At 38.3% G+C, this 21,980-nt stretch overlaps 2 protein-coding genes across 6 annotated transcripts in view; both read right to left on the bottom strand.

The window, feature by feature from the left end:
- Window positions 1–732: 732 nt before the first annotated feature.
- Window positions 733–21,980, bottom strand: part of HCCS (holocytochrome c synthase) — a 33,106-nt gene continuing 11,858 nt past the window's right edge. For 2 of the 5 annotated variants that reach the window (XM_083359429.1, XM_083359426.1), the window contains exons 2-7: window positions 13,694–13,846; window positions 12,987–13,123; window positions 8,583–8,731; window positions 6,723–6,842; window positions 1,251–1,337; window positions 733–1,005 (exon numbers count right to left, since the gene is read on the bottom strand). In XM_083359429.1, coding sequence (XP_083215555.1) covers window positions 807–1,005; window positions 1,251–1,337; window positions 6,723–6,842; window positions 8,583–8,731; window positions 12,987–13,123; window positions 13,694–13,799 — 798 coding nt within the window. In that variant the 5' untranslated portion in view covers window positions 13,800–13,846 and the 3' untranslated portion in view covers window positions 733–806. Of the gene's footprint in view, window positions 1,006–1,250; window positions 1,338–6,722; window positions 6,843–8,582; window positions 8,732–12,986; window positions 13,124–13,693; window positions 13,847–17,055; window positions 17,075–17,842; window positions 17,918–21,980 lie in introns of those variants that run through there. The other 3 variants (XM_083359425.1, XM_083359427.1, XM_083359428.1) reach the window with 3 other exon arrangements.
- Window positions 13,775–21,980, bottom strand: part of LOC310638384 (TLC domain-containing protein 4-B-like) — a 39,693-nt gene continuing 31,487 nt past the window's right edge. Inside the window, exon 8 of the mRNA XM_083359430.1 lies at window positions 13,775–13,846. The gene's annotated coding sequence lies outside the window, so the exon portion shown is untranslated. The remainder of the gene's footprint in view (window positions 13,847–21,980) is intronic.

Below are 21,980 nucleotides of genomic sequence, written 5' to 3' on the forward strand. Positions count from 1 at the left end.
AAACACCTTTCAACAGTTGCTGAACAAGCAGTTGTAATCCAAGGACTACCTATAAAATATTTAATGCCTGTCAATTTTGTCTACCATATCAAATGATTTCCGACTACTTTATAGTGGATATGACTGTGATCATTTTGAAGGATAAATTCGTGGGACCTTCATTACATAAGCCACTTTACTACAGTTAATAATTTAGATTTTAAACGTTTTAAATATCATTTTTAGTTGTATGTACACTGAGAGCTTATGGACCAGAGACAAATTTTTTCTGTGTCCAATCACACGACCAATATTCTATTCTATTCTATTCTATTCTATTCTATTCTATTCTATTCTATTCTATTCTATTCTATTCTGTTGTTGTTCTGTTCTACTCTCTACTCTACTATACTCTACTCTACTTCTATTCTGTTCTATTCTAGTCCACTAAACTCCGCTCTCCACTGCACTGCACTCCCTCTCCCATTCCCATTCTATTCTGTTTCCCTTTTTTGATGGCAGATAGTATATTTCAAAGCAAAATTAAATTTATATTTAATTGTAGTTTTAGGGCACTGATATCATAGCAATAGTAACAACTGATCCAAATAAATATCTTAATATATGAGGAACCTAAAAAGTTGATACAAACAGAAAACTCTGACACTATGATTTTTAAATAACAATGTGTTTAAAATAATTCATTTTTCTATCATCCCCACTTTGAGCATAGATACACGCTATCAGTAGAAGCATTGGTAACATAAACTTTATTAAAATTTACTAGATTGAAGTAATATAGTCCTGTTCACACCATGTAAAATCAATTATGAAGTCCAACGCCACCAAGCCACCTTCATCCTATCCCACACAGCAGTCAAGGAATCAAAAGCAGGACGAACATCCAAAATGGTAAACTGATAGTTGTTATCTACTTTTCCTCCATCGTAATAATCAATGACATATCGGACTTGTGTTCCACAACGGTCAACAATCCAATCGTGTCTGTCAAAAGGCAGTTCATAACTGGAAGGAAAAACAATTTGTAATTATGCGCTCTCTGATAGATAGATAGACAGACAGACAGACAGACAGAGATAGACAGACAGGAGATATATAGATATAGATATATAGATATAATATGTAAGTCACATTTGCAATTCTAATTGTAGAAAGTACCATATTACCAATACTCAGTCTTCTGCTGAAAACAAAAAAAAAATAATTTTAAGATTTCTCTCCTTTTAAATAGAAAACAAAAATCAACATACCCCATCCAGGATCGTATTCTAGCTCTCGGAGAATATTCCTTAGCTTTACCTCCAAATTGAACAAGGGTTGGTCCACATGGACAGTCCCTGAAAAATAATTTTAGAAATACATAATGAAAAGCAATGCAGAAAAACAAATCGAACATATCCAACTAGGGCACAAATTTCATCCCTAAACAGCCATAACAAGGGCTTAAAAAACATAAAAGCTCCCAGTTCAGAGAATAAAATACTGTGTCTTACAAAACATTCATAAGAAATATCAATTAAAAGTAATTCTCTAGAGTTAATATGGGGATGAGACAGCATACAGGGCGGAGATACAAAAACTATCCATATGGTGTAGTAACAACAACTGCACCTGAACATCGGCAAGACAAAAGAGATGGTGCTAGACTTCCGGAGGAAAAAGGAGGAACCTGTCCCACTTTACATCGGGGAGGACTGTGTGGAGAGTTTCCTCCTTTAAATTTCTGGGAGTCTACCTCTGCGAAGATCTGACCTGGAAAGTTAATACAACCCAGGTGGCCAGAAAGGCCCAACAGAGACTTCACATTCTCAGGGTCTTGCGGAAGAACAGGGTAGAACAACGGCTTATGACCCTCTTTTACCGGTCTACTATAGAGAGCGTCCTCTCGTATGGTATTGTGGTTTGGTATGCTGGTCTGACAGCTGCCGATAGGAAGGCATTACAGAGGGTGGTGAGCACAGCACAAGACATTGTGGGCTGTCCCCTGACACAACGGGATGACATCGCCAGGGCTCGCTGCCTTGGAAGAGTGAGGAAAATTCTCAGGGATGACTCACACCCTGGACGGTATCTCTTTACTCTCCTACCATCGGGTAGGAGATATAGTATAGCCAGCCGCACCAACAGGCTGAAAAACAGCTTTTATCCATGGGCTGCTAGGCTTTTGAACGGGAAATATTTTTTATAAACTTTATGCATAATTGACTTGCGAGGCCGGTGTGTTGTGCAATTAGTTCACATGGTGTAATAAGATGGAGGGTTTCTGTCGCTGTAAGTTGTGGAGTGGGGGCACGAAGGGAGGCTCAGCCAATCTCAATGTATACATGGTTGTACTTTGACAATAAAGGTTCATTCATTCATAATATGCAGTACATTCAGAAAGTATTCAGACCCCATTTACTTTTGTCAGTTTTGTTATGCTGCAGCCTGATTCTACAGCTGTTGAAATACATTTTTTCCCCATTAATCTACACTCAGTACCCCATAATGACAAAGTGAAAACAGAATTTTAGAAACGTCTAAAATGAACAGTGCCTGGTTTTCTCCAGACAGAACGTTTAGAATTGAGGCCAAATAGTTCAATCTTGTTCCTCATAGTTTGAGTGTCCTTCAGGTGCTTTTCTGCAAACTCCAAGCGGACTTTCATGTGTTTTGCACTGAGGAGAGGCTTCCGTTAGCCACTCTGCCATAAAGCCCAGATGAGTAAAAGGCTGCAGTGATGGTTGACCTTCTGAAACTGTGTCCCATCTGAACACCGGATCTCTGGAGCTCAGTCAAGAGTGACCATTGGGTTCTTGGTCACCTCTTTGTTGTTGTTAGCTGCGAAGTCGTGTCCGACCCATCGCGACCCTATGGACAACATTCCTCCAGGCCTTCCTGTCCTCTACCATCTTCTGGAGTCCATTTAAGCTCAGGTCACCTCTTACTCAGGGCCTTCTCCCCCAATTGCTCAGTTTGACCTGCCAACCAGCTGTTGGAAGAGTCCTGGTTGTGCCAAACTTTTTCCATTTGAGAATTATGGAGACCACTGTGCTTTTAGGCACCTTCAGTGCAACAGAAATTTTATTGTAGCCTTCCCCAGATGTGTGCCTTGCAATAATCCTGTCTCTGAACTCCGCAGGCAATTACTTTTATCTTATGGCTTTTGCTCGGCTACAGTATCCGTTGTCAGCTGTGGGGCCTTCTATTGAGAGGCGTGTGCTTTTCCAAATTATGACCAATCAATTTAGTCTACCACAGGTGGACTCCAACCAAGATGTAGAAACATGTCAGCGGGGATCAAGAGAAATGGGAAGCACCAGAGCTAAATTTCAAGTGTTGTTGCAAAGGGTCTGAATAATTATGTCAAAGTGATATTTCTTTTTAATAAATTTACAGACTTTCTAAAATTCTGTTTTCACTTTGTCATTATGGGGTCCTGAGTGTAAATCACTGAGAGTAAAATGAATTTCAACAATTGTAGAATCAGTAACACAAGGGAGATTATTAAATCTTGAGGGTTATGATTTGTTATTTGTTTGGCATGCATATTTATTGTATGATAAGAAGGTGGATAATGTTTTTAAGATACATATATTAAGGTATGCTCTGTTGCGAGTATGGAAAAAATATAGACATAAGTTAAATTATAAAATACCAATCTGGGCAATACCTAAACATGCAATCGAAAATATAAATGTGGGATTTAAACATGATGTGATTACATACAAAGAAATTATAAGGATAGAAAGGAATGTATGGCAATTAAAGCCACATAATATTTTTAAAGAAGAAAAGATAGTACAAACTTGGTTCCAGTGTGGGCAGTTACAAGCAAGATGGAAAGATCAGAAAGTTGGTATTTCGATAACTGATGGAAATTTGGTAAAACAAATTAGAGATCAAGGTCAAGCACATATAAGAAGGATATATACTGCACTGATAGAAATTGACTCAGAAACGGAACTTGTTAAAGACTATATGATAAAGTGGGCCCAGAACTTTCAGGAGGTTATAACAATGGATACTTGGGAAAAGATTTGGGTTAGAAATGTAAAATTTACACAGGCTCAAAATTTAAGAGAGAATTTTTATAAAATGTTTTATAGGTGGCACTTAGACCCTAAAAAGCTAGCAAGTATGTATCCGAACTGCCAGCCTAAATGTCGGAGGTGTGCTTGTGAGGATGCACCGTATTATCATATATGGTGGACTTGTAAAAAAGTCAAAGCTTTTTGGATTAAAATTTGGTGGAGCATGCAGAAGATATTTAAGAAAAAGATAAGGTTTTCTCCACAGTTGTTTTTGTTGGGTATTATTACAGATTTTACTGTCAGATACTAAATTATGTTGAATCTAATTACGGTAGCAAGACTTTTAGTAGCGCAATATTGGAAGGAGGAGGAACTGCCTACTATAGAAGAGTGGACTTTGAAAGTTTCTAACTTGGCGGAAATGGCAAAGATTTCAGCATATTTGAAAGAACAATCGCAACAGAAATATATTGTGGAATGGAGAAGATGGATCGAATATATTCAGAGTAAATATGGGACTAAAAAGTTTCATTTAGCATTTGAATAAGTATTGGTTTTATATGATGTATCATTAGTTATGTTATTTGTTAGTAATATGGTATGTTTAAGGGGAGTTAAAGTGTGATAGAATTTAATGTTTTATTTTAGCTTGTTAGCATATTTTAGCTTAAGTTTGTAAAGTTTATACCCTGTACTCAGCTCTAGGAAGTCGGGGGGGGCAGGGGAGGGTAAGGGGGAGGGGAGGGGGAGGGAGGGAGTTTTTCTTTTTAAAAAAATGTACTGTAAAACTTTTCAATAAAAAAAAACAATTGTAGAATCAGGCTGCAGCATAACAAAATTGACAAAAGGGGGTCTGAACACTTTCTGAATGCACTGTATATTACATTAATTCTGGGGACTAATATATTAATTCTGTGTAGCTGTGTATGTTAATTTTTTTCACCTTGAGCAAAAAGTTAAAAGCTATTCTGAAGCCATCTAAAAAGTAGCAAAATGTTTAAACAGAATTCACCTAAATCTGGGCTCAGAAACAAAACTTGGTTTCCAATAGAGATAAGCTTCCTCTTTCCTAAAAAAGATTTTTCATTTCCCCTTGAAGAGATAAACATAATACAGTTTAGGAATATATTCAGCTTTAAAACAATTGGGAAAGAAAATTTGGCGGGGATATTTTAATATAAATCTGATGGAAAATTAATTTTTTGTCATTTTTGTTAATATGAAGTTTCTGATTTCCAAAGAGAGTTCTGTTCATTTTTGTTTGTTTAGGAGCTAGGAGTCTATGTAATCAATCTCATTTTCTAGTTTTTATATTATTGTATTATGTAATATAATTTTATTTATAGTTATTATGTTATAGTAAGGGAAATACTTATCCATTTTGCAGGAAAAAACAGAAAGCAAAAAAAAATATTTTATTACATTTGTTTAAATATTGTGCAGGTTTTTATAGCTCTTGTTAGAATATAAGGACACTGCAGTGAAGAACTAAATAATGTATATTGTGCACCTCTCAACTTACATATGTAGTTTGGCAAGAAATGATGAAAGCCACACTCCACATATCTTTTGAGGAAAAGTATGCTAAATGAAGGGACGCGGTGGCTCAGTGGGTTAGGACACTGAGCTTGTCGATCAGATGGTCGGCAGTTTGGCGGGTCAAATCCCTAGTGCCGCGTAACAGAGTGAGCGCCTGTTACTCGTCCCAGCTTCTGCCAACCTAGCAGTTCGAAAGCACGTAAAAAAAATGCAAGTAGAAAAATAGGGACCACTATGGTGGGAAGGTAACAGCGTTCCGTGCGCCTTTGGCGTCTAGTCATGCCGGCCACATGACCACGGAGACGTCCTCGGACAAGCGTTGGCTCTTCGGCTTTAAAACGGAGATGAGCACCGGCCCCTAGAGTCAGAAATGACTAGCATGCATGTGCGGGGGAACCTTTACCTTTACGCTAAATGATCTAGTGATAGAGTGTAAGAGACATTCAAACAGTCTCTTAAGAATACTGGTAGTCTTCGACTTACAACTCAGTTACTCGTAAGTTGCCAAGCATCTGAATTTTTATCGCGTGACTATAATGGTCGCAAGTGTGAAAAAAGGTTATGTCACTTTTTTCAGGGCTGTTGAACAGTTGTAAGTTGAGGACTACCTGTACTTAAAGACAAATTGGGTTCTAGGAAGTTAAACAGAGTCAGTTTGGTGTAGTGATTAAGGCATCAAGTTAGAAATCAGGACAAGTTCTGCCTTAGGCACAAGGCTAACAATGTAACCCTAGGCAGACATTCTCTCAGTCCTAAGAAACAACCCTAAGTGGCAAACTGCTTCTAAAATTCTGCAAATAAAATTGCAAGAACTAGTCCAGACAGTCACCAAGAGTCAACACTGACTCAAAGGCACAAAATAAAAATAATAATAAAGGATAGCTATTGACAATTGAAAGGTGAAAAAAAATAGCATTACTAGAATGTTCCAGAAAGGATTTCTATCAGTTTCCCACTTCTACTATACCAGGCATGTCAAACTGCCGGCTCGCTGGCCGGATGCATCGTACTAAAACCGCACCCACCCCATTGCCGGCAATGGAGAAAAAGTCGCGATATGTCACGTGACGTCACATGACATCACGAGTTTGACATGCCTGTATACTTTCAGAACACATTCAGACATGCATATCAGAAAGCATTATAATTTAAAATTGTATATATACTTGCCTAACATGAAGTAATTCCCATTTTAAAATTTCCTTCCAAGTCTGTTCGTTGTTCCGATTATGAATTTTGATAATATTAGACATATCTTCTGGGGACATGTCATCATCTTTCCACCTCCAGCTAAAAAAAAAGGCAATACTGAAAAAGTTAGCAAGATGAAGAGGTGAGCTGTTTATGTGGTATTTGCTAGCATAATGTAACATTTAAGAGGTTGAGGTACACTAGAAAGACCCAGGTTCATGTCTTCATTTGACCACTGAGTTTGATGAGTGACTTTGAGCCTGTTCACTGCTTCTTAGTCCAATTATTTCCTAGAACTGCGGTTGTATAGAGGTGGTATTACATAACCTTCCACTCCCTAAAGAGAGGAAGTAAATACAATGTAATAAGTACCTCAGTCTCCTCCTTCTCTTCCTCCTCCTCCTTTCACTCTAATTGGAAAAAAAATGTGCTGACCTTAAACATTGAATCAAGATTAACTTCTTCCTAGCCTACTTTTACTAAACAAACAATAAGTGATTGTGAATTTACAAAGTACAAAGTTCATAAATTACATAACATAAAGAAACTACTAAAGTTGATTTTGAGCCAGTTTGGTATGTCAGTTAAGGCATCAGGCTAGAAATTGGAAGACTATGAGTTCTAGTCCTTGCTCAGGCACGAAGCCAGTTGGGTGACCTTAAGTAAATTCATCTCTCTTAGCCCTAGGAAAGGCAATGGCAGATCACTTCAGAAATCTTGCCGAGAAAACTGCAAGGGCCCATCCAGACACCAAGAGTCAACACTGGTTTGAAGGCATGCACATATGCACGCACCCACACTCACATTTTTAAAAATATTTGGTTTTTTTAACTCTTAATAAATGTAAACAACAAAGCCAATTAACATTTACCTTGCAAATCTGCCCCAAATTCCAGATAGGTTGGGGCATGAATAGGGAGAAAAAGAAAAAAAAATCCAAGGCTGCTACATTATTACAATGCTAATACTAATATAACAATTATTATCTGTATAAAATTACTATAACTCAATTTTTAAACAGGTTAAATCTTGATCACTTAGAATAAAATTGTCAGCAATAAAGAGCCAGTTCAAAAGCTAAGATTTGATGAATTTTGTTGGTAAAACTTTAGTTTTTGGTACTCAAGCTTGCTTTCAATTAATATTTTTGGTAACTGTTCAAGTATAAATTCATAAATGGAGATGCTCAAGATTTTCGGAATTTAACAACACATTAACAACATAATCTTATAATCTCAATTCCCTGGTGCTACATAATAACATTCAACCAATAAATAGCTACAAATGAACATTAATGAAGCAGATGTACTAGTGTACTTTCAAAACTACTGCATCTCCAACTTAAGGTAAACGACAACCAATTTTTCTGATCAACTTCTGGAAAGTCCAATTAACCTGAAAAAATCTTATGTATTCCAAAAATCCTGTATATTGTCCAAATTATATTTTTATATAATTTTTAATTGATAATAAAGAATTCTTCTCTAATCTTCTCTAATCTAATCTCTAATCTTCTCTAATAATGAAATCTTCTCTAATAATCTGCAGAAATTTGGAAGCAACCAAGGAATCTGGACCAAGCAAGGAATGCTGAATATATTTCAAAAAATGTTAATGTATAAATAATAGACTGATAGTAATTATGTCATTTCTACTCAGATTTTACCAAAAAAAATGCCTTTCTTACCATTTTTAGATAAAGGTCTTTCAAAAAAATCATTTTTTGTGAGAACTTAAATCAAATGTTACAATAGGAAGGTATGAGAAACATGTTCTTTGGTTCTATACATATCATTATTCTGTAAAACTAATATAAAACTACATTTATAATTTTCTTACCCTTTCCTAAGCATTGCATTCCAAAACATCTGTTCTGAGGGATAAACCCAATTTTTTTCGGAATAAGCTCTAGGAATAGTTGACTCTTCTCTTACTGTAGATAATGAAAAAGGTTGCCCAACGGATGGTTGTTGATTAGGAGGTGGCATCTAAATAAAATATTAAAAACAAAGTTAGAGAAGCAAATATATTCCATTTATCAACTTGCTTCATTGTATTTGAATTCAAGACAAATAAGTTTAATTCTGATATAGTGCTTTGACTACAGGCCAAATACACTGAATGGACTAACATGTTAGTCCTTTAGTACTCCCAGTGCTTTTTTTCTAAAAAAAAAAAAAAGGTGCCGGAACTCTCATCTTGGTGGGCGCAGGAGGCAGAGGGGTGGGGGGGGCGGTGCTGCTGCAGTCAAAAGTGAGACGGGTGTTGGCGGCGGGCTCCCCTCCCTGGGGCCGGAGCCGGCGCAGCTGGTGCTGTGGGAGCAGCAGAGCCCACTCTATATGGCAGGGCTGCGCAATGCGGGCAGCAGAGGCGGTGCGGGCCAGGTGATGTTTTAATCTTATGATTTTAAATATATATTTTTTCTATTGTAAGTTTCCCCAAAACTCGCCATGTGGATTGCATACAAATATTACATAATTGGTAAATAAAGGAAGAACATATGTTAAGTATACATCAAATGATAATATGCTTCCCTACAAAGTCAATTCTTGCTCAATGACAGACCAAGGAGTTAACTCGGAAAGGCAAGAGGGAAATCTAGAAGAGGTCTGTGCAGCTCTTCAACATCTTCATCAACGATTTGGATGAGGGGATAGATGGGGAACTCATCAAATTTGCAGATGACACCAAGCTGGCAGGAATAGCCAATACTCCAGAACATAGGCTTAAGATACAAGAGGATCTGGACAGACTCGAACACTGGGCACTATCTAACAAAATGAAATTCAATTGTGAAAAAAGTAAGGTTCTACATTTAGGCAGGAAAAACCAAATGCACAGGTATTGTATAGGTGGTACCTTGTTCAATAGTAGTAACTGTGAGAGATCTCGGAGTCCTAGTGGACAATCACTTCAATATGAGCCAGCAGTGTGCTGCAGCTGCCAAAAAAGCCAACACAGTGCTAGGCTGCATTAACAGAGGGATAGAATCAAGATCATGTGAAGTACTAATACCACTTTACAATGCTTTGGTAAGGCCACACCTGGAATATTGCATCCAGTTTTGGTCACCACGATGTAAAAAAGATGTCGAGACTCTAGAAAGAGTACAGAGAAGAGCATCAAAGATGATTGGGGAACTGGAGGCTAAAACATATAGGGAACGGTTGCTGGAATTGGGTATGTGTAGTTTAATGAAGAGAAGGGTGAGGGGTGACATGGTAGCAGTGTTCCAATATCTCAGGGGCTGCCACAAAGAAGAGGGAGTCAAGCTATTCTCCAAAGCACCTGAAAGCAGGACAAGAAGCAATGGATGGAAACTAGTCAAGGAGAGAAGCAACCTAGAACTAAGGAGAAACTTCCTGACAGTTAGAACAATTAACTAGTGGAACAACCTTCCTCCAGAAGTGGTGAATGCTCCAACACTGGAAGTTTTTAAGAAGAGACTGGACAGCCATTTGTCTGAAATGGTATAGGGTTTCCTGCCTGAGCAGGGGGTTGGACTAGATGACCTCCAAGGTACCTTCCAACTACTACTACTACTACTTATTATTATTATTATTATTATTATTATTATTATTATTATTATTATTATTATTATTATTAACTTGTAGAAAGGAAAGGCCCACACTGATAAATTAAAAATCTTTGTGGTCTGCAAAGGAATGCTGGTGGGCTAATCAATGATTTGGTGACTAGAGGAGCATCTAAGCCATGGAGGCACTAGGCAACATGACTTTCAGGGCAGTGGTGGTGATTTTATTACTTTAAAAAAAAGTCTGTGCTCTGTCCAAGGGTGCTTGGTAGGCTGCATGTACAGGCCTGGTCTAGAATTTATTTTGGAGCATTCAACTATCTAGAGCAGGCATGTCAAACTCATTTTGTTTGAGGCAACTTTTTATAAAAGAATTGCCATTAATTTGTTTTAATAAAATAATTTAAATCAATTTTTCACTTGATTTCAAATTAAATGAATGAGATTTTTTAGTACAATTGCCAAATGCAATAAACTGGTTTTAGGTATATGTTACTGGAAGGAAAAAACAATCCCTGTTGCGTTACTGATCCCAGAGAAACATAGTGCCATAGTTATGGATGAGAAATATTGGTTGCAAAGTTGGCATTTCTGTATGTAATACAGATATTTTGGACTTATTTTTGTTTCTTTGCATGTTTGGTATTTTTAAAAAGGCATATGCTACTGACTACGCTTATGCACATATGTAACATGATCACTGCTTGTCCAAAATTTTACTATACAGATAATACTCCCAGAAATTATTTTAGCCTTTTTAATAAATGTTATTGATGTTAAGCTCACCAGGGAAAACATCATATATTTGTTATGTATGTACTAGGTTAATTATTTAAAGACTGAAGTGCAACATAACTAGATTCTAAATAATCTATTTTTCAAAACACACAACAGTCCAAACAGTAAAAGTAAAGTCCAAATTAAGAATATTTCATTCTTAAGAATTGTTTAGATTCAAAATAGTTTTCAAGAGTGTACAAAAGATACTATTTTTTCTAGAATCAGCTAAATTAGACATATTACATTGAGAAAAATGTTTCTCATTTCTTTCCTGTTACCTTTGATTTCATTGCAGAGATGTTAACATAAGAAATAGATTATCTAATTTTACCTTCCAAAAGACAGAAGCAGATGAAAAATGTGAGGTTCTTTCCTGTTGGCTTTTCTGAATTAGCTGTTTTAGATTCTAAAAGTTTAGTTCCTAAATAAGTAATCCTGTAAATAATTTTAATGTCCTCCTCTAGTGCAGGCTCTTTTATGACTCAAGGACTTCCAGAATTCCTGAGGCAGCATGGCTCAGCTTGGAAACCTCTCCCTTTCCCCTCAGCATGGCTGGCTCAGGATTTCTGGGAGTTGAAGTCCACGAGTCATAAAAAAGAGCCAAGATTGCTAGCCCTGCAATAGGCTTAGGAAAACCAATAAAGGAGCTGGGTTGTTTTTTGTTTTTGCAAAAAAAAAAAAAGGTTCCAGAACGCCGTTCTGAGCGTTCTATGAGAAAAAAAGCCGAGTACTCCATTCAGATTTTACTTAACTCTGACAATGCCTAATTTATGCAGCAGCAGTTTTTCAACTACTTCCTTTGTAGATATTTGTAGATAAGAGTTTCTGAAAATCAAATACCAATTCTAAACAATTCTATGTACGCCCTTCTTTTTAACTGAGAATCAAGAACAATGGGGATGAAAACTGAAATTAAACATAACTAAAATTTAATTGGGAATATAAAAAATGGTGTAATGAACTGGTTAAAAGCTTAAATATATGGAAGCTACATTCCTATATATTTATTTTATTTATTTATTTTAATTTTAATTCCATTTATATCCCACCCTTCTCCGAAGACTCAGGGCGGCTTACAAGCTTAGCAGTAGCCTTCATTCTATGTATATGCCTGCTTATTAGGGCTTTCACACACACCCCAAGCGGCATTATTACAAAGTCAGCTTAATTGCCCCCAACAATCTGGGTCCTCATTTTACCTACCTCGGAAGGATGGAAGGCTGAGTCAACCTTGAGCCTGGTGGGATGCGAACCTGCACTAATTGCAGGCAGCTGGTGTTACTTAAGGAGTTATGTGTTATTAAATATGAGAGTACCTCAGATGCCAAAATGTTAAAACAGCTATGACTTAGTTTAAAAGACGTGTTGAAAACTGCCCTTTCACATTGAGAGGAATAATTTCCCATATTAAAAATTATAATTTGAAGGGATGATAAAGCTGCATTTCAGGTTTTTGCAGGTTTGCAACACTAGAATTTCATGTTATAAGCCTCAAGTGAAACTAATAACATTTCATTAATCTCTGAGTTTACCTAGCCAAATCATTAAAATACTAGCCAAATTCTTATTCAAAAATGAATACAGGCCTGTCACAAATGTTTATTTGCAGAATCATAATAAACTGAAAAATAGTTTTTCCAAAATTATGCTAGTTGAGTTCTGGAAAAGGCAGCTATAAAGAAAGGAATATATCAAGATCATTTCTAAGGGCAGCCAGGTGCAATAATGTTTTCAACAGGAAAATTTAGTGTTCATCTTCACTATTGATTAGTTTAATATATTCTCAGTTCAACTGTGACAAATGAAACAATTAAGAACTTATTTTGAAAGCAGAAACAGAGGAATAGCAAAATAACACCTAATCTTTCAAAAGTGTAAAACATCCCTTTTGTAATAACAGTGCACTCAGGGAACAAAAATGAAATTACCATATTCCTAGGATCAATCTTTTCTTCTGTATTAGATTTGACAGGGCATTGTACATATTCATATGCTCTTTCTTGATGTGCAGGAACAGGTGGGTTCTGCTTCTCACTGGAACTGTCATCAGATTTTATTGGACAGGCTGTAATAGAAAAAAAGTATTAAAATGCCAACTTGCATACTAGGAGTAAAAACTAAATTCTGTCATGCAACTTCTAGCCTCTATTTCAGAAGGATTTTAAAGGTAAAAAAGATTAGCAAGACCTATAGTACCCATTTTACTCTTTAATGTTCTTCCAAACCTTTAGAAACAAGCCAGAAATTTTTACCTCTGAGCTATATGACTTCAATGGCCAAGTTTAGCTTTCCTCTAACTAGGGGTGTCAAACTGCCAGCCCACGGGCTGGATGCGTCATGCCAAAACTGCACCCACTCCATTGCTAGCAATGGGAAAAAAGTCGCAATACGTCGCGACACGTCATGTGACGCCAAGAGTTTGACACCCGTGCTCTAAATGAAGGAGAGATAAAAACATACCATGCAGCAATTCCAACTCATTTCTACAACTAAATGGATAGAAAATGTAGTTTTTCATGTTTATCAGCCAGTAGCTAAATACTTTTAATGAAAATGTGGATACTATTCCTGTTCTTTAAAAAGATATTTATTCCTGGAAAAATGCCTGGTTATTTTAATAAGAGTGAACACTCACCTTCCATGTTCTTCTGATGCATGGGACATTGTGAGACTTCACTTTGAGGTGGCTCTGATACAGTTGTCTGAACTGTAGTTAATGGAGAGGATGCAGATAAACCCATGACAACCTTGACTTTCTGCTTTACTTTTAAATTACTGGATAGATCATCTGAAATTCAAATCAATACAATTTACAGACAACAAAAGACTTACAAATAATATGCCTAACAGAAGAAATATAAAAACATTGTATGAACTGTAAAACAGTTACTAAAATACTAGAATATTTTAGAATATTCTAAACTATTTACATCATAATAAAATATATTAATGATCCCCAATATTTTCATTTGTTCTTTAAATTTCCCATTTCTTTCTTTTTCAGGATCCAATCCATTCCATTTAACCACTTTTTTGATCTTCCTCTTCTGCTGAGTCCATTCATCCTTCCTCCACACATTTTTTTGACAATCTTCAATCATTCTCTCTGCATGACCGAACAACTTCAATGCATTTATTTTGTTCTTGTCACTCTTTTTTATACAGTTGGTACTCAGTTATCATCCATTTAATATTTTACCACATACATTTAAGGTATCTGTTTCCACTACCTTAAATTTACTTTTATATTCTCCTTACACAGTCAATTCTCATTTTCAAACAATGAAATAAACAAAAGCACACTCATTTATTTAAAGGATCTCACACGATTTAAGTAAACAGGTTTGCAAAAGACATAAACAGCTGGGCAGAACTCTAAAAGGGCAGTTGGCTGTTTTAACTTCTTTCAACAAACTTTCAATCCTTAGAACAGATACATATAGTTATCTTTCTACAGACATCAAATTTATCAAAATAAATGCCCTTTAAAAGGCAGTTAGGTTAATGGTCATCCCTACATGTTGTAATTAGTTTCATAATTCTATTCTACAGCTATACACTAAATGAAGAATAGCTTCTTTTTACGCATTGTGTAGGTTCCAAAACTTAATTTCATTGGATGATCACAGATGCAGTCCAGTTTCTTCACACAGTGCACATTAATATTAGCCATCTTAAACATATTTCCCTAAATTAATTTAAAAATCCCAAATGCTACAATATTTCCTAAGCACTACTTTATCCTATATTCACAATTATTTGCATGAGGACTTTTAAAAATGTATTAACGGCTACATATGGGCAAAGAAGGGGGAAAGAGGTTGTAAACAAAACAGAAAATAGATATGACCAGAATAAAAACTGTTTGCATAATTTCATTGACTTTTTTTTTACCTAAATTGATTTAAGTTACATCACTTCACACTTTATCAAGTTCTAAAAACACTAAGTTTAATTGTTAACTATTGGTTGCAATTGGGAATGCAGCAGTGGTGGGATTCAAATATGGGAACCACCGTTTCTTTGTGTGGATGCCGCTTCGGGAAGTCCATTCTGGACGTGGACAACAAAACATTAGCTACCAGTTCTACTGAACTGGTGCGAACTGGCTGAATCCCACCACTGGAATGCAGGCTAGTTTGAGTTCCCTCTTCTAACTACTCATTTTTGGTACTTCTTCCAATTCTAGTACATTGTGTACAAAATGGGCCACATTCAGAACTTTATGACAAACTTATGATAGTACTTTTTAAATCCTTTAAATCTTTTTCCTAACCAAACTATGCCAATGCATTAATCAAGCTATGACGTAAGATCCCTTTTCTAGTCAATGTTTAGCTCAGACCCCACTGATCACACTTTACATATTTTGTTTTCAGATACTATTCTTAGAATGTACTCCTGGGAAAGGGAAATTATTCGTTACTTTACTGAATAATTATTTTTATTAATTTTCACATACAGGACAGATGTATTTTTTATCAAGGCATTTATCTTCATTTTAGGAAGGCTCTCAGATCATTAGCGATTGCCTTTTTGATGAATTGGTACTCTGGTTAAAAGCTTTTTTAATAAGCTGAGTTAATGGCTATACAATTTAGTCACAGTTTCTACTATTTTTCTGGAATCTCATAATTGTTTTAATGTATTATACTTAACCAGAAAATATATACAAAATGTTCCATGTATGAACCACACCATCCATTAAGTAGATAGGCTTGGTGGTCTATGTACAAACGGAAACATGCACATTTTGGTGGTTTTAATCCATATACAGTATTAAAGTGTTATAAGGATCAAAATACAGTTATTCCAGGCAGAAATGGGGAGGGTGTAGTGAAAAAAGGCAAGACTGGATTTCTTTGGAAATGTGTGTGGGTGGAAAAGGAGGGAGAAAAAGAAGATACTGTGAAGTTCAGGGAGCTCTGCATCCCAGTAGGATCTCATGCTAGAACATTGGCAGCAATAACTGACAGAATGCAAGGGAAGAAAGAAAGGTGCTGGAAGATCAGAGAATAGGTGGGCCTGTGAAATATGCCACCCATGAATATTGGCAAGAGTGGAGGGGAGGGAGCAGCAGAACCCTGGAAAAATTGGACAGGGCTGTGTGCAGGCCATGAAGAAATGGGGAGACACGTAACACTACTAGCCTTCCATACTCTCTGTATAAAACCTCTTTTGAGATCCCTCTGAATGCTTCAGCCAAGGTTTTGTTTCTGCCAACCATGGGCAATGTAACTCTCCAGTTTGACATAAGGCACATTTCCCATTTCATGACTATCCCATTAGCTACCATGGATTTTCCCAAGGGGCAAAAAATGGAAAACAAAAGTATTTTAAATAAATTAAAACAGTAGAACTTGTTAGATGTAACTACACATGTTTTCAACTAGTACGGTATCAGAAACACAAGGAACACTAGAAAAGTATCAGGAACACTAAGATGTTACTAGAATTGTAACATGAAGCTTCAAGGATTGAACAAATCAGATTTGGTCACTTGTTAAATAATTTCCCCAACACAGAATAATGCTTCCATTCCAATTAGGCCACCATCAAAGCTGACATGAGCCAGAGCATAAAACAACTCAAAGAAGTAGTGCAAGATGGGAAGATGTGGAGACACCTGGCCCATAGAATCGCCAAGAGATGGACACGACTAAATGGATATCATCATTATTATCCAATTAGGCATTTTGATACATGTGAAAGATGAGGTCCAAATCTGGACAATCCTAGGCAAGTCATGACAACTATTCACCAGGATAGTGTGAATCTGGTGATAGTATTCACAAAATGAAGGCAGTAGATGCACTTACGAGAAATAAAATGTGGAAATTAAAACGAGGAAGAAACCAGATTTGTGGGGGATGGGGGTGGGGAATGGGTCTATATCTGCATCAAAAAAAAGTTACATCAAGACTGTAACAGAATTTTTTTAACTAATCCCGTTATAAACATTTTAACCCGCTTATAAAAACACATAAAACCCCTCACCCTCTCATTTCACAACATCACCGCCACAAGCAGCACCTTCAAAGGCTTGGATATCCGCCTTATACTTGTGTAGCGAGAAGGGAAATTATCTGATTTCTTGCCTGAGCTGGGTCGACCCAAGGTCACCTTGTTAAACAGGCCGATTTTCTAGCCTGACCTGAGTGAACCTTTACTACGTAGTTTACATGACACGTTATCAAATTCGACACAGGAACCCACCCGGCCACCAGCTTCTGCCTCAAAACCACGTTTTTCCAGCAAGTTAGATAACCGAGTCCATTTTATTCCCCTCCCTCCTATCAAAGAGTTTTCGGCTCCCTTCCCCCTCAGTCGCCATGGCGGAGGGGCGTCCACCAGCTCCAGTTCCTGACCCCGGGGTTGCGGGGCGGGAGGGAGAATTGAAGCCAAGGTCTACCCCAGGGGTAGGCAACCTCGGCTCTTTTATGACTCATGGACTTCAACTCCCAGAATTCCTGAGCCAGCCATGGCTGGCTCAGGAATTCTGGGAGTTGAAGTCCATGAGTCATAAAAGAGCCCAGGTTGCCTACCCCTGGTGTACCCCGAATGACAGCTGTCGCGTCGTTTTCTCTCTCGCGCTTTCCTTGACATCACCGCCCTCCCTTCTATCTATTAGAGGGAAACCTGAACACACAAACACACACACACAAACTTGGCTAAAGAAACCACTAAAGAGGCGACTGCACGCGCTTTCTCACGCGCTCGCGCTCCGCTACACGCGGGGAGAGTGGCCGGGGGGGGAGGGGAGCCGAAGAGGCGCATTAATTACCTCAGTTCTAATCTCCGGAGCCCGATTTCCCCGAGAAACTCACCTCGCGCCTCTCGCGAGAAGGGCCGTTCTGCGGTCAGGCGGAGCTTTAAAAAAACAAACGGGGGAATTAGACTAAAGGGGGCGGGGCGGGGGGCGGAGAAGGCCGCCGTTTGGGCGGGTTTGGGAAGAGCGCCAGTCGGCGGAGAGAGCGAGTTGGAAGGGAGGGGAGGTAAGAGAACCTCTCGTTTGTTACCACGGTAACCGTAGAACGTGCTCGCTGAGGCCGGTAAGTCGCGCCTGCGCAAAGGAGTTGCTTCGGCTTGTAAGATGGTTTCGTGTCCATTTCCACTTCCTCTGGAGAGGGGAAGAGGCTTAATTTAGGCTCAGCTACATACATGAAGTTCTGAAGGGGGAAAAAAATAACAGAGCCTTTCGCTTTGTCTGCTTTTGGGGGGCTTTCCACAACGTGTCTCTCCCTCGGGCTGAAAATCCTGCTTGGATTTCAGCAGGAGGATTTTCAGCTCCTGAGCAGACCCTCCCAAGGTCTTCCCCCCCCCCCCCTCACCAACCAAAGCAGGGGTCTTCAAACTCAGCCCTTTTACGACTCATGGACTTCAACCCCCAGAATTCCTCAGCCAGCCATGGCTGGCTGAGGAATTCTGGGAGTTGAAGTCCATGAGTCGTAAAAGGGCTGAGTTTGAAGACCCCTGAACCAAAGCATCCATTGTTCCTTACCATCTGCTAAAACGAACTGAACTGCATGATCGCTTAATGAGCACAAGCTGGAGTCCGTTGATTGCAGTCATTGGTGAGCAATCATGACAATCTCGCTTAACTACTGCTTTGCTCAACGACCAAGATTCTAGTCCCAATTGTGATAGTTAAGCAAGGACTATCTATAATTGGAACTGCTTACATCCTGGAACAATACCTTTAATATTATTAAACGACACCATCAGTTTATCCCAGGTCTTTGGGAAGGAAAGCCCTAACAAGCAGGCATATACATAGAATGAAGGCTACTGCTAAGCTTGTAAGCCGCCCTGAGTCTTCGGAGAAGGGCGGGATATAAATGTAATAAAAAAAATAAAAATTAAAAAAAAAGTAGATAAACATGACAAATCCAATCTAAACATCTGGCTGACTGTAAAAAGTAAAGGTAAAGTTTCCCCCACTAGTCATTTCCAACTCTAGGGCCGGTCCGTTTCAAAGCCGAAGAGCCAGCGCTTGCCGAGGACGTCTCCGTGGTCATGTGGCCGGCATGACTAGACGCCAAAGGCGCACAGAACGCTGTTACCTTCCCACCGTAGTGGTCCCTATTTTTCTACTTGCATTGTACAACCACCCATAACGTTTCACAACTCTGCTGAATCTCAAAAATGCAAAATCAATAACCTTTCTTCCATACATTTGTTTTTATTTCTGTCATGTTCTTATTTTAGTCCTGGTTGTCGATACCTTTTTCTTATTATTTTAATTGCTTCCACTTATGTCTTTTAATTGGCTACTATTATATTTGTTGAAGCAGGGACGTGGTGGCTCAGTGGGTTAGAACGCTGAGCTTGTCGATCAGAAGGTCGGCAGTTTGGCGGGTCGAATCCCGAGTGCCGCGTAACAGTGAGTGCCTGTTACTCGTCCCAGCTTCTGCCAACCTAGCAGTTCGAAAGCACGTAAAAATGCAAGTAGAAAAATAGGGACTACTACAGTGGGAAGGTAAAAGCGTTCCGTGCGCCTTTGGCGTCTAGTCATGCCACCCACATGACCACAGAGATGTCCTCGGACAAGCGCTGGCTCTTCGGTTTTGAAACAGAGATGAGCACCGGCCCCTAGAGTTGGAAACGACTAGCACGCATGCGCGGGGGAACCTTTACCTTTACCTTTATATTTGCTGTAGACTGAACCTTTCAGTTTGAGGGTAGAATGAAAAGGTTTCAATTAATTAAAATGTAAAAAAAGTACAGCTGCTACAGAGGTAATGGCTTTTCCAGGTACAATTTGAATATAGAATTTCATCATCAAAATTAAGTTAGAAAGTTACCAAAACTTGAAAAATACCATGTAGTTATGAATTCAATTTTCAGCACAATAGATAAAATGCCACATTTTTAATGGAGGAGTTAGCGTCCACATTTTCTTCATTTTTTTATTTCCAAGAGCATTCTAGTATCATGCACAAATTATTTCCCACTTTACTCCAAAACTAGTCTTGATCCAAAGCCAAACTTCCTGGGATTAGAGAGGACTGTGCTGTAAACACACCTGAAAGCTAAACACACCTGAAAGGTGCAAAGATCAAGAAAACTGCCTTATGTTTGATGTTGAAAAATACCCCAAAACATGTTACCTATATATTATTTAAACTATAAATATAAGGCCTTCAAATAGATTTCAAGTTTACGATATTTTTTACCTTCTGGGTAGATTTCCCTGTTATCTTACTGATGACACCATTTCCAAAGCAAGGTTTAATTTTATTATCTCTAGATATGTTTAGATATTTTTGAAATATATATTACAAACATTTGTCCTTAAGAATTTTTTCAATTGGAGAGAATACATAAACATACATGAGGTGACTGATTTATTTAATCTGAAACTTATCTTATTCTGTATAGTTTTATTTTAAATCAAAAGGGCATGCCAGTAACATACCTTAACTTTCAAACATAACAAGTTACAGTTAGTATATCAACTTAAAACATAACATGGTTTATTTTCAGTTTAGCATTTTGCATGAATCAATCATGGTTTATGGCTTAAAATATTGTTTAAATCAAGCCAGCTAAGGCTTGCCCCACAAACGTTTATTAAGCAAATTTCATTTAAGTGTCCTATGCAAACCAATTCACACAATACTATAGATTACTTTCATTTTCCATAATAAAAGTGCCAGTTCAGATGAACCAGATAGTAGAGGAAAATCTGGTGGCAAGGAAACATCTGGTTCCCATTGTCCATATGTTCCTGTTCCTTTCAAAATGCCTTTAGTCCAGCAGTTTCATAGGTGATTAGACCAGGCCAGGGTTGAGTTTATATAAGCATATATAATGTCATATAGTTTGACCTTAAGGCACTATTAAAATATTCCCCAATTTCCACTGCAAACCATTTGGTTCTTAGTTTATTTTATTTATTTATTTTATTACATTTATATACCGCCCTTTCCCGAAGGACTCAGGGCGGTTTACAGGGTAATTAAAAACCAAGATACAAAAGTTAAAAACAAGTTTTAAAAAATTATATTTGTCCCTGTATAAATAAAACCCCAGTTAAAATAAGATTAATCCTCAGCCTGGGCCAGAGAGCTCGAAGAACCAAGTCTTCAGGTCCCGGCGGAATGAACGGAGGTCGGGGGCAGTCCTCAGCTCCACTGGCAGCTGGTTCCAAAGGGCAGGCGCCCCCACTGAGAAGGCCCTATCCCTGGGTGTCGTCCGCCGGCAATCTCTTACCGGTGGCACCCTGAGAAGACCCTCCCTGTGGGAGCGCACTGGACGAAGGGAACTTGATGCCGGCAGCAGGTGTTCCCTCAGATATCCCGGACCCAAGCCATGTAGGGCTTTATAGGTCATCACCAGCACCTTGAATCTCACCCGGAGGGCAACCGGAAGCCAATGCAGCTCGCGGAGTAGAGGTGTTACATGGGAGTATCGGGAGACCCCCATCACAACTCGCGCGGCCGCATTCTGCACCAGCTGAAGCCTCCGAGTGGTCCTCAAGGGCAGCCCCATGTAGAGAGCGTTGCAGTAGTCTAAACGGGAGGTCACAAGCGCATGAGTGACTGTGCGTAGGGCATCTCAGTCCAGATAGGTTCGCAACTGGCGCACCAGGCGAACCTGGGCAAAAGTTCAACTAGTATATAGAACACGGGTGTCAAACTTGTCATGTGATGTATCATGACTTTTTTTGCGTTGCCAGAGCTGGGGTGGGCACGGCCTCCACATGATGCAATAGGCCCGCAGGCTGGCAGTTTGACACCCCTGATATGAATATGTTGCTGTCAATGTGGCAACACAAGATTTAATTTGTTAAAATTACAATGTTTTAGTTGCATTATAATTCTAGGTATTTCAGACGTTTTGCAAAATATTTTAGAAATGATGGGAAAGAGTTTTCTCTCCTGCAAATCTTTTTATCCATAATTAGAAGTATTTGTTAT

Source organism: Vipera ursinii (assembly GCF_947247035.1).
Source record: "Vipera ursinii genome assembly, chromosome: 3".
In the NCBI taxonomy this organism is placed as follows: Eukaryota; Metazoa; Chordata; class Lepidosauria; order Squamata; family Viperidae; genus Vipera; species Vipera ursinii.